General features: G+C 42.6%; 1 protein-coding gene across 1 annotated transcript; it reads left to right on the plus strand.

The window, feature by feature from the left end:
- Window positions 1–8,994: 8,994 nt before the first annotated feature.
- LOC123151298 (serine/threonine-protein phosphatase 7) lies at window positions 8,995–12,986 on the plus strand. Its single transcript, XM_044571032.1, has 5 exons — window positions 8,995–9,621; window positions 10,353–10,856; window positions 11,899–12,045; window positions 12,355–12,462; window positions 12,642–12,986. Exons 1-5 carry the CDS (start codon window positions 9,109–9,111, stop codon window positions 12,729–12,731), a joined length of 1,362 nt encoding a protein of 453 aa, XP_044426967.1. The 5' UTR covers window positions 8,995–9,108; the 3' UTR covers window positions 12,732–12,986.
- The last annotated feature ends 516 nt before the right edge of the window (window positions 12,987–13,502 follow it).

The raw sequence follows: 13,502 nt of genomic DNA on the forward strand, positions 1-13,502 counted from the left end.
CTCACCCTTCCATCATTGCTAGCCTCTTAGGTACCGCGCAATGCCCTTTCTCACCTCGAGAGTTGGTGCAAACTTCGCCGGTGCATCCAGACCCCATGATATGATACGCTTTATCACACATAAGCCTCCTTATATCTTCCTCAAAACAGCCACCATACCTATCTATTATGGCATTTCCATAGCCATTTCGAGATATATTGCCATGCAACTTTCCACCATTCCGTTTATTATGACACGCTCCATCATTGTCATATTGCTTTGCATGATCATGAAGTTGACATCGTATTTGTGGCAACGCCACCTTCATAATTCTTTCATACATGTCACTCTTGATTTATTGCACATCCTGGTACACCGCCGGAGGCATTCACATAGAGTCATCTTTTGTTCTAAGTATCGAGTTGTAATTCTTGAGTTGTAAGTAAATAAAAGTGTGATGATTTTCATTATTAGAGCATTGTCCCATGTGAGGAAAGGATGATGGAGACTATGATTCCCCCACAAGCCGGGATGAGATTCCGGACAAAAAATAAATAAAAGAGGTCAAAGAAGCCCAAATAAAAAAAGAGACCATAAAAAAAGAGAAAAAAGGCCCAAATAAAAAATTAGAGAAAAAGATAGAAGGGGCAATGTTACTATCCCTTTTCCACACTTGTGCTTCAAAGTAGCACCATGATCTTCATGATAGAGAGTCTCTTATTTTGTCACTTTCATATACTAGTGGGAATTTTTCATTATAGAACTTGGCTTGTATATTACAATGATGGGCTTCCTCAAAATGCCCTAGGTCTTCGTGAGCAAGCAAGTTGGATGCACACCCACTTAGTTTCTTTTGTTGAGCTTTCATATATTTATAGCTCTAGTGCGTCTGTTGCATGGCAATCCCTACTCCTTGAATTGACATTAATTGATGGGCATCTCCATAGCCCGTTGCTTAGCCACGTCAATGTGAGACTTTCTCCCTTTTTGCCTTCTCACACAAGCTCCATCATCATATTCTATTCCACCCATAGTGTTATGTCCATGGCTCGCGCTCATATATTGCGTGAAAGTTGAAAGAGTTTGAAAAGGCTAAGTATGAAACAATTGCTTGGCTTGTCATCGGGGTTGTGCATGATGGGAGCATTTTGTGTGACGAAAATGAAGCATGGTCAAACTATATGATTTTGTAGGGATAAACTTTCTTTGGCTGTGTTATTTTGATAAGACATAATTGCTTGGTTAGCATGCTTGAAGTATTATTGTTTTTATGTCAATATTAAACTTTTGTCTTGAATCTTATGGATCTGAATATTCTTGCCACAATAGAGAAGATTACATTGATGAATATGTTAGGTAGAATTCCACATCAAAATTTCTGTTTTTATCATTTACCTACTCGAGGACGAGCAGGAATTAAGCTTGGGGATGCTTGATACGTCTCCAATGTATCTATAATTTTTGATTGTTCCATGCTATTATATTATCCATCTAGGATGTTTTATATGCATTTATATGCTATTTTAATGATTTTTTGGACTAACCTATTAACCTAGAGCCTAGTGCCAGTTTCTGTTTTTTCCTTGCTTTTGAGTTTTACACAAAAGGAATACCAAACGGAGTCCAATTGACGTGCCAATTTTTGATGATTTTTTATGGACCAAAAGAAGCCGCCGGAGTAAAAGAGTTGGGCCAGAAGAGTCCCGGGCTGTCCACGAGGGTGGGGGCGCGCCCTACCCCCCTGGGCGCGCCGCCGTCTCTCGTGGACGACTCGGGGACCCCCTGACTTGTTCCCGACGCCAAAAATTCCTATAAATACAGAAACCTCCAGAAAGAAACCTAGATCGGGAGTTCCGCCGCCGCAAGCCTCTATAGCCACCGAAAACCAATCTAGACCCGTTCTGGCACCCAGCGGAGGGGGGGATCCCTCTTCGGTGGCCATATTCATCATCCCGACGCTCTCCATGATGAGGAGGGAGTAGTTCACCCTCGGGGCTGAGGGTATGTACCAGTAGCTATGTGTTTGATCTCTCTCTCTCTCTCTCGTGTTCTTGATTTGGCATGATCTTGATGTATCACGAGCTTTGCTATTATAGTTGGATCTTATGATGTTTCTCCCCCTCTACTCTCTTGTGATGAATTGAGTTTTCCCTTTGAAGTTACCTTATCAGATTTAGTCTTTAAGGAATTGAGAATACTTAATGTATGTCTTGCATGTGCTTATTTGTGGTGACAATGGGATATTTACGTGATCCACTTGATGTATGTTTTGGTGATCAACTTGCGAGTTCCGTGACCTCGTGAACTTATGCATAGGGGTTGGCACACATTTTCGTCTTGACTCTTCGGTAGAAACTTTGGGTCACTCTTTGAGTGTTGGTTGAACAGATGAATCTGAGATTGTGTGATGCATATCGTATAATAATACCCACGGATACTTGAGGTGACATTGGAGTATATAGGTGACATTAGGGTTTTGGTTGATTTGTGTCTTAAGGTGTTGTTCTAGTACGAACTCTATGATAGATTGAACGGAAAGAATAGCTTCGTGTTATTTTACTACGGACTCTTGAATAGATCGATCAGAAAGGATAACTTTGAGGTGGTTTCCTACCCTACAATAATCTCTTCGTTTGTTCTCTGCTATTAGTTACTTTGGAGTGACTCTTTGTTGCATGTTGAGGGATTGTTATATGATCCAATTATATTATTATTGTTGAGAGAACTTGCACTAGTGAAAGTATGAACCCTAGGCCTTGTTTCCTAGCATTGCAATACCGTTTTCACTCACTTTTATCATTAGTTACCTTGCTGTTTTTATATTTTCAGATTACAAAAACCTATATCTACCATCCATATTGCACTTGTATCACCATCTCTTCGCCGACCTAGTGCACCTATACAACTTACCATTGTATTGGGTGTGTTAGGGACACAAGAGACTCTTTGTTATTTGGTTGCAGGGTTGTTTGAGAGAGACCATCTTCATCCTACGCCTCCCACGGATTGATAAACCTTAGGTCATCCACTTGAGGGAAATTTGCTACTGTCCTACAAACCTCTGCACTTGGAGGCCCAACAACGTCTACAAGAAGAAGGTTGTGTAGTAGACATCGGTGGAGCTTATGTGTCATACTCCGAGACCTACTCCCATGAGTTTAACAACCAGACTCATATAGGTGTGTTCTTCAAGAGATGTTCTGTAGGAAAACATCTCTGCTTAAATGAGCCACTTAGAACACATTAAGATATACATCAACCTGCCATGCAGATTAGGAGAGTATTGCATCTTCATGGAGTGGTATTGTTAAAAGTAAGGATACTCTCCTCTCAGTTGATCAATAGACTGTCTTCCACATCTAATTCACGGGATCTCCGATCACATAGTCTAGGTTACCACCGTGAAGAACTCATATTGTGGGTTTCATACCCATCTCCTTCGATGCATTATCTATCACATTACGTGATAGACCATTAGTAAAAGGATCTGCCAGATTTTTAGACGTTTGGATATAATCCAATGCAATAATGCCAGAGATTTTCATTTTTCTGACATACTTTAACCTTCTCTGGATGTGTCTTGATGACTTCATGTTATCCTTTGAGCTTCTCACTTTCGTGATCACAGTCTAATTGTTGTAGTTCATAAGGATACCCGGTACAGGTTTCTCAACAACCGGCAAGTTATTCAAGAGCCGGCGAAGCCAATCTGCTTCGACAGTAGCTGTATCTAGTGTTGTGAGTTGTACTTCCATTGTTGACCTCATTAAGCTGGTCTGCTTGCAAGACTTCCAAGAAACAACACCACCTCCATGAGTGAATACATATCCACTCATGGCTTTTATCTCATCAACATCAGAGATCCAGTTTGAGTCACTATACTCTTCCAGTACCTTTGGGTACCCAGTGTAGTGAATTCCATAACTTGCAGTGCCTTTCAAGTAACGCATAAGTCTCTCTAGAGCTTTCCAATGCACATCTCCTGGTTTTGAGACAAACCAGCTCAGTTTGCTAACAGCAAAAGAGATGTCAGGTCTTGTAGCACTAGCTAAGTACATAGGCGAGCCAATAATCTGAGAATATTTCAATTGATCTCTAGCAATTCTTTGATTCTTTCGAAGAAACACGCTAGCATCATATGGTGTTGGAAAGGGCTTGCATTCACTGTAGCCAAAGCGGCTCAAGATCTTTTCCACATAGTGAGATTGAAGCAATGTAATCCCACCATCATCGTCTCTCAACCACTTGATGTTCGGAATGACATCAGCCAGTCCTAAATCCTTCATATCAAAACAACGAGATAGGAAATCCTTGACCTCCTTAATAACATTCAGATTTGTTCCGAAAATCAGTATGTCATCAACATACAAGCAAAGGATAACTCCCTCACCCCCACCATGGTGATAGTACACACATTTATTAGCTTTGTTTACAACAAAGCATGCAACTATTAAAGTTCTTTCAAATTTCTCATGCCACTGCTTGGGTGCTTGCTTAAGTCCATACAAAGACTTCAGCAACTTGCACACTTTTCCTTCTTGACCATCTACTACAAACCCACCTGGTTGTTCCATATAAATTTCCTCGTCCAACTCTCCATTTAGGAAAGTAGTCTTAACATCCATTTCATGAACGAAAAGACCATGTGAGGCAGCTAGTGAAAGTAGTACTCGGATGGTGGTCAGTCAAGTCACATGTGAGTAAGTATCAAATAAGTCTTCTCCCTCCTTTTGGGTATAACCCTTAGCCATGAGCCGTGCCTTGTACTTCTCGGTAGTACCATCAGGCCTAAGCTTCTTCTTGAATAACCATTTGCGCCCTATAGGTTTGCACCCATAAGGACGATCAGTTATCTCCCAAGTTTCATTTGCCAAGATGGAATCCATCTCAGTACAGACCGCTTCCTTCCAGTAGTCACCATCTTCATATGATAGGCCTCTGAAATAGAACTGAGAGTGTCATCTATGAGATACACAAGAAAATCATCACCAAAGGACTTCGCAGTCCTCTGTCTCTTGCTCCTAGTAGGAACTTCATTGTTCTCCTCCACGTGATTTTCAAAGTGTTCCATCGAAATGGTATGTTTAGTAATTGGAACTAATTCCTGATTCGATGAACTAGGAATCTCCTGATTTCATGAGCTAGCCATATCCTTCATGGGAAAGATATCTTCAAAGAAAGTCGCATCATTCGACCCCATGATTGTACTGATATGCATGTCAGATACCTCAGGTTTTACAATCAAGAATCTATAGCCAATGATATGGAAAGCATATCCCAGGAAAACACAATCCGCAGTTTTTGGTCCAAGCTTGCGCTTCTTTGGAATTGGCACATTGAATTTTGCCAAACAACCCCAGGTTCATAGATAAGAGAGTTTTAACCTTTTCTTCTCCCATTCCTCGACTGGAGTTATTTCTTTGTTCTTTGTGGGAACTCGGTTTAGGACATGACACACAGTCAATATCGCACCCCCACCATGCTTTGGAGAGACCCGATGTGTCTAACATGGCGTTAACCAAATTAGTTAGAGTACAATTCTTTCTTTCGGCTACCCCATTTGACTGAGGTGAATAGGGAGGCGTCCTCTCATGGATTATACCATGTTCCGCACAAAAAGAATCAAATTCATTGGAAAAATACTCTCCATCACGATCGGACCTAAGCCTCTTGATTTTACGATCAAGTTGGTTTTCCACTTCAGCTTTATAGATCTTGAAAAAGTTCAAACTTCGTCCTTAGATTTTAGAAGATACACATGGCAGTATCTAGTGGAGTCGTCAATTAACGCCATGAAATATTTTTTTCGCTTTTTGTCAAAACACCATTCATTTTACATAGATCTGAATGTATGAGCTCTAGTGGTGCAAGATTTCTCGTTTCCGCAGTCGTGTGAGACTTACGAGGTTGCTTAGCTTGCACACAAACTTGACAGTTAGATCCCTTGACAGTGGTGAAACTAGGGATTAAGTTCAACTTGGCTAGTCGCGACATGCAACCAAAGTTAAGATGACAAAGACGTGAATGTCATACATTTGATTCACTATTGTTGCAAACATAATTAACAACTTTATTACAAAAATCTGACAAGGATAAACGAAACAGTCATCCTAACTCATAGCTTTTACCAACAAAGGTTCCATACTTGAATATTACAAATTTATTCGACTCAAAGACAAGCTTGTAGCCATCTCTACACAGAAGAGACCCGCTAACAAGATTTTTATTGACGGAGGGGACATAATGCACGTTCTTCAGCCGCACGATCTTCCCCAAAGTAAACTTCAGATCGACCATGCCAACACCACGAACAGAAGTACTTGAACCGTTGCCCATCAACACGGTTGAAGTCCCCGCGGTCTGATAAGACGAAAACATGGAAATATCACCGCATACATGCACATTAGCACCCGTGTCAATCAACCAATCAGGGGAATGCCATACTGAAAGAATGGTGGAAAATATACCATACCGAGCATCCTTCATGTCAATGTCACCAATGACAACATTAGCGGTCTTGCCGCCTTTCCCAAGATGAGGCTTGTCATAACGATTAGGACAACTAGGAGCCCAATGGTCAGGATCTCCACACACATGACAAACACCTTTCTTCTTGTCATTCTTCTTCTTGAATTTGGTGTGATGTACAACCTTGTTCTTCCCATCAAACTTTGCTTTACCATCAAACTTGCCCTTGTTCTTGAACTTGTGGGGCTGAAAGTTTTTCTTCTGTACCAGATTGGCACTAGATCTTCCCTCAATACCTCGAGCACGTGTGTCTTTTGCTCTCACATTTTCTTCCACATCAAGAGTACCAATGAGAGCCGGAACGGAAAATTCCCGCCTCTTACGCTTTAGTAAGGTAGCAAAGTTCCTCCACGAAGGAGGAAGCTTAGTGATGATGCCTCCGGCAACAAACTTGTCCGGTAGCATACAATTGAAGTGCTCAAGTTCTCTAGAAAATGACTGTATCTCGTGAGCTTGCTCAACCACGAAACGCTCTTCATTCATCCTGTAATCATAGAATTGTTCCATGATGGACAACTCAGTGTTGGCATCCGAGACCCCAAACTTGGCCTCAAGTGTGTCTCATATATCTTTTTCATCGTCAATTGACGCATAAACATCAACTATGTTCTCACCAATAACACTCAAGAGAGCAGCCTTAAATAGGGTATCCATTTTATGAAAAGCTTGTTCCTGTTGAGCATCATAATCTCCTTCAGGTTTGGCAAGAGTGGCGTCATAGAGACTCATGTTTGAAACCATAAGACTGCTCTCATGTGCCACCTCTTATAGTGGATACCCTCAAACATAGGAGGTCTCATGGAAGCAGCAAAACCACTCGGGATAAATTGCCTATAATAAGGTTTTTGGATTGTTGGAAACATTAGCAATTTACCATATAATTTTATTAACATAAATAGTAGATAAAACATGACTATCATAGTAGCGATGAAACAAGTCATGTAATCTAAAGGTGAGAAAGCAAATGGCATGTGCATATATGAACTACCAGAGAACATATGTAGAACAGAGGCTATAACTAGAAAAACTAGAGCAAGAATCCGAGGCAAGATTTTAAACGGAGAGAACACGAAGACATACGGAACAACGACAAAAGCACTGGTCTTGGGGTCGGTGTCCTCGCCATGCATGTCATGAAGAGGTTGTTGACGTCGGGGAAGAAGTTGTCGTTGGGGAAGTAGTTGTCGGAGTCCGGGGCGTCCGTGATGAAGAAGTCAGTAGCCGGGCGGAGCGTTCCTCAAAAACCTTATCACCCTTCTCCCGTATAGGACTCAAAGCGATGGGGTTTCAGAGGCCTACTGTCCCAACTTGCGGTGCACTCCGCAGACCGGGATGGGAAAGACCATAGCAGTAGCTCAGTGCTCAGGAACGGTGGCGAGAGGAAGATGTTGTTTCTGATGTGTATCTCTCGAGAGGAGCGACCTCTCTTTTATAGGCACAGGAGAACGAGGCGAATGGGCTGCGCCGGGAGCTGAAGGGAAAGAGGGAGACGAAACGAACAAGCAGCAGCCGAAGGGTGCAGCGTTCGTATTCAATATCCACTACAACAAAAACTTTTAGCTTCCGAGTAACCTTTCGTATACCAATCGTGCGTGGAAAAATTTAGACATCAGCTCATTCCCGCAACTCGCGAAGCGTCATGGCAAGGCGGGCGGCAAAGGAGGAACGCGCGTGAATGTCTCTCTTGTTCTCATGCTCATACATGTGGGGAAATACTACCCCTTATAAGGAGGTCCAACTCCCAGCAAACTAGCGACGTGGGACTAAACTTTGGTTCCACCTCTCGCCTTTGCACGAATGGGCTGAGTGAGCCTCTAGGATTTATTAGAAATTTCCGAAATTGAAATTGGGCTAGCCCAAAGTAGACTAAATTCCAGCAATCTCTGGCGGCCGCCGTCATCGGATCCTCCACCTCCGCTGTCTCCGGCAGCTTTTCGTGCGAGTCCATGCGACGGCGGCAGAAAAGGGCGGGAATTAGGGTGGTGAGTGGCGGGATGATTGTAGAGAGTGTTGAGAAGAGTGGTTTTGTCGCGGGAACAGTGGTGCTAGCTCCAAATACGCGGGCTCCGCCTCAGTTTTTAGTGGCCCAAGGGTGTCTGAGTCCTATGTAGCGGGTGTATGGACTATCGTAAAACCTCCTGATTTGCTTTTGATTTGCAGAAAAACAGAAATTTGAACTATAGTTTGCTGATAAATAAGGGACATCATTGGATGGCCTGTGGCGTTCGAACCGTTTGCTCGAGACGGATGCGGGAGGTTTGAGTGTGCCCGTTCGAGAATCATGGTTTCATAGCTGATATATCGTGCACACAGATGAGTTAGTAAATTTGAAACATCCATCGTCGATTTCAAAAGCAAGACCACTGCTTTTCAAATCTGACCAGCAGAGAAAACAAGCGGAAGAAATCCAAACCCCCACCGCAAAGCCTGCAACATCTTGGCCAAACGCGTCAGTCAAAGAAAGCGAACAGGCGGCACGGGGAAAAAGAAGAGAAACTAAAAAGCGGCCGCCAACTGGAACGAGCCCCTCCCCGTCCCGTGCCCCCAAAAACCGCAGCAAAGGAAGAACGGAAAATCATCGAGCTCGCCGCGACGGATCCGATGCATGCCATGGCGGAGCCCGGCGGCGCGCTCGACCCCCCTCCTCCCCCCTCTCCGGCCGCGCCGACCCCGCCGGCCCAGTGGCCCAAGGACGGCGCGCTCGACCCCCCTCCTTCCCCCTCTCCGGTCGCGCAGCCCCCGCCGGTCGAGTGGCCCGAGGACGGCGTGCTGACGCGGGACTGGGTGGCCAGCTTCACCGCGGCGCTCGACTGGTGCTCGCGGAGCATCCCGCCGGACCAGCTCCCCTCGGTGCTCTCCGCGGATTTCGTCCGGCGGCTCGTCGTCGCCGCCGCCGTCATCCTCCACCGCGAGCCCAACATCGTCCGCGTCGACCCGCGGCCCGACCAGTCCGTCGTCGTCGTGGGGGACGTCCACGGCCAGCTCCACGACGTCATGTTCCTGCTCCGGGACGCCGGGTTCCCCTCGGAGGAGCGAATCTTTGTCTTTAACGGGGATTACGTGGATCGCGGCGCTTGGGGCCTCGAGACCTTGCTCCTCCTCCTGGCTTGGAAGGTGAATTTCCCCCAACATTCCTACTGGTTTAAGCTTGTTATATCACCAATACTCAGCACATTTTTATTTCTATGAGTATTAGTTCATTTGTTTCTTCGCTTTAATTGATGCTTCATAATGAATATCAGCATAAAAATTGTACTCCCTCCTTCTCAAAAAATAGATCCCCTAAGTTTTGTTCAACATAAACTTTTAAGTTTGACCTAGTTTATAGAAAAAGAAAAGTCAACATTTTAATACCAAATCAGTATCAATAGATTCATCATGAAATAGCTATCGGGAAGTGTGTTCACATGTTTGACTTAAGACAAAAACTTTATAGAAAAAAAGTTTTGACTTAAGACAAAACTTAGGGGCCTATTTTTGTGGGAGGAGAAAGTAGCTTCATAGAAATGTGTTTGGGTTGAACTTGGGAAGTGTGTGTTTGGGCACTGTGATGGATCTGTACATTCATATTGAAATTAGCACAGAATTCTGTGACTCAGTCCCTAGATTAGAATATCCACCATTGCCTATCAAGGACTTTGTCGTTGTAGGTTGCCAGTGTTTCCACAAAGTCTAACACTCTTTACACGAAGTCATGACAACTGAGGAGATATCAAAGATTTGGCATAAATATCTAACTATCCTTTTCACATTGTAAAAGAAAGTGGTAAATGATAGGTTCCCTTAAGGTTTCAAGCAATTTAAAGTACCAGCTAATGGTCATCAACTTATTTCATTACTTGCAGGTATTCCTTCCAAATTGTGTGTTTCTTCTCCGAGGAAATCATGAATCCAAGTACTGCACGTCAGTATATGGTTTCGAACAGGAGGTAATGGTTAAATATAAAGGTCAAGGCGCTCAAGTTTATCGGAAGTTTTTAAGATGTTTTGAAGATCTTCCTCTAGCATCAATAATAGCAGGATGTGTGTATACTGCTCATGGAGGGATTTTTCGTGGGGCGGTTGTACTACCGTCGAAAAGGTCGAAAAGGGCAAAGAAAGGTCACAAATATAAGGCGGGTCCTACTGATGACTCTACTACTTTGAAGCTTGGATCCCTGGACGAATTGTTAAAAGCGAGGAGAACTGTTCTTGACACCCCGTATGAGGGTTCAAACTTGATTCCTGGAGATGTGCTTTGGTCTGATCCTTCCTTAGATAAGGGTCTTTCCCTGAATAATGAAAGGGGCATTGGTTTGCTTTGGGGTCCAGATATCACTCAACAGTTTCTATATACAAATAATCTGAAGGTTTGCTTTCTTTCATTTACTATTGTTGTAGCATGCTTGATTTAAATTATTTGATGAACTGATTTATTTCTTATTAAGTTATTTAGATAGTCTTATGCTCGATAGCTGAAGTTTGCCTCACATCGCAATATAAAATTCTCGAATATATATCTAAAGAATGTAGCTTAGGGAATTATAATTTCTAGCATGTGACTATCCTTTTAAGCCCTCTACCTGTTTTTGCTTTATCAATATTTACCTTTTCATTTTATTTTTGTACTTCTTCCTTTTCAAATTTCGTTCTTCAACGTTATAGACACTTGCTATTTCAGTGTAGGTGCGACTGGTACATCAAACATGAAATTTTTGCCTGTTCTGGATTCCTGATTGATGTCATCCCATATGCAGTAATAGTGTCACATGCATTTTTGGAAATTAAAATGCTAGATTTATGTTGTCATATCTGTCTCAAGTACCTATTATCATGAAGCTTCCCTTTTTCTACTATTGTTTATCATGCATAACACACTGCCAAGTTAGTTCCTTCTAATATCGCATTGTCTCAAATTTCTTGCTTACATTTGGATGTTTAACTACAATGGTTGATTAGTTGTATATGATAGAACTTGTAATTCTGTAACTAGACTACTAAAGTTAGCATGCATTTAAGTATTCAACAGTTTTCTTCTTGTACTAAAGTATATATTCCCTCTGTTCATTAATATAAGACGTTTTTTAGACTTATGGTCAGTCTAAAAATGGTCTTATATTAATGGACAGAGGCAGTATATTTTAAGCCTTCTGAATGCAAAACCGCGAATGCTCATTGGTGAACTTTAATTGTATACTTCATGGTTCTAGTTAGTTTATTGTTTATGTTCAACATTGATGGCTGCATATCTATAAATATCGGTTACACTTTAAAGTCTCGTCAGTGTGCATTTTATGGAATTTGATATGCTGTAGCACATACATTTTCCTTCGTGGCATTAGAAACTGGGTGTTATCACAAAACTACAGAAGTTTTTTATTAGTACTTACTTTCACTTTTTGTTGAACGAAGTTAATCATCAGATCACATGAAGGCCCAGATGCAAGAGATAAGCGGCATGATCTATTAGCAATGGACAGTGGATATACAATCGACCATCACGTCGCATGCGGAAAGTTAATAACTCTCTTCAGTGCCCCAGACTATCCACAATTTCAGGTTATACTTTGTGATATGATTTATTGTTCAGCCTGACAGTATTGCTTCACTTTTGTTCTTTGATACAAAGTTTCATTAGTGGATCCTTGCTAAATGATTGACTTTACAACTAATGTAAAATTGTACTCCCTCCATTCCGAATTACTCGTTGCAGAAATGGATGTATCTAGATGTATTTTAGTTTTAGATACATTCATTTCTGGGACGAGTAATTTGGAACGGAGGGAGTACTTCGTATTGTGTGTGACTCGTTATTCATGGAAAAGATTGTGTACCATTAATAACAGTCGGTATCTGATTCCGGTACAGGCTTCAGTGGACCGTTACAACAATTCTGGAGCATATATTGTCCTCAGCCCCCCTGATTTTGCTACCCCTGATTTCCATACTTTTCAAGCTGTAAAGCCTCGGCCTAAGGTATGTGATATATATGTTCGTTCCTAATCCTTAAAAAGTCTATGTGTTGAATAATATTTTGATTCTATTATTTTTATGTAAGATGAATCATTCTTCATAGAAAAATGTTACACACATTTTAGTATGGTACCCTTAGGGGTATGGGAAATAAACGGACTAAACTGTTTTTCTGCGTGCAGGCGCATCCCTACTATGATTTCGAAGACGTAATTGATTCTGATGAAGAGTTAAATCTAGGTGCCATGGACACTGGCACGTCGAGCAGTTGATCACAACCTGTATTGTAATTGTACTTAGCATGCGAATTGTCACCGCGAACCGGAGAAGTGGTAACGAGTAGTTCTTTTGATTGGTACTAACATTGCAGACTTCGTAACTAATATTTTGTCACGTCCGCCAAGATTATCAGTGGGTTGGTTGGTTTTTAGCCTGACATGTATTCACATGACCATGGGAAAAACATCTGTCATCTAGTAATTCCTGGAAATATTGAGTGCAGACAACCAACATGGCAGTTCAGAGGACCTTCATCTCTCATGTCAGGACCCCGACTCAATGCCACATAGATCTAGCATGTAACACTTCATATCACTTTGCGGCCTCACGCACGGTATTCCCACGGGTGTCGCCTTACCTTTACCCGGGACCGTTTGCGCCTTTTGGCACACGTATATGACAGTGTCGCTAGCATCCATATGATAAGGAGCCCGGGCTGACATGGCTAGTCGTAAACCCAAAGTGGCACAAACTTACAGGGACAGGCATCCATGACCCAGCATCGAACGTGTCGGTCATCAGCGAGTGAATCCAGGCTGTAGCACTGGGCTAGCAGGACTCCGGTGAACTGGGCTGTAGCGGGCTAACAGGACTTCGGTATTCATCGCGTGACATTTCCCCGAAGGGACAGACACAGGAACGAAGAAGGACACATGCCGGCCAGCCTAAGTGTTCCGGAGCAGTAGCAAGCTACCATGGCTCGGTGGAAACACTAGGAGACATTTCCCGGTAAGAGAGGCTACCAAGGATAAACAACTAGGTTG

This window comes from Triticum aestivum, chromosome 7A, assembly GCF_018294505.1.
Source record: "Triticum aestivum cultivar Chinese Spring chromosome 7A, IWGSC CS RefSeq v2.1, whole genome shotgun sequence".
Taxonomy (NCBI): domain Eukaryota; kingdom Viridiplantae; phylum Streptophyta; class Magnoliopsida; order Poales; family Poaceae; genus Triticum; species Triticum aestivum.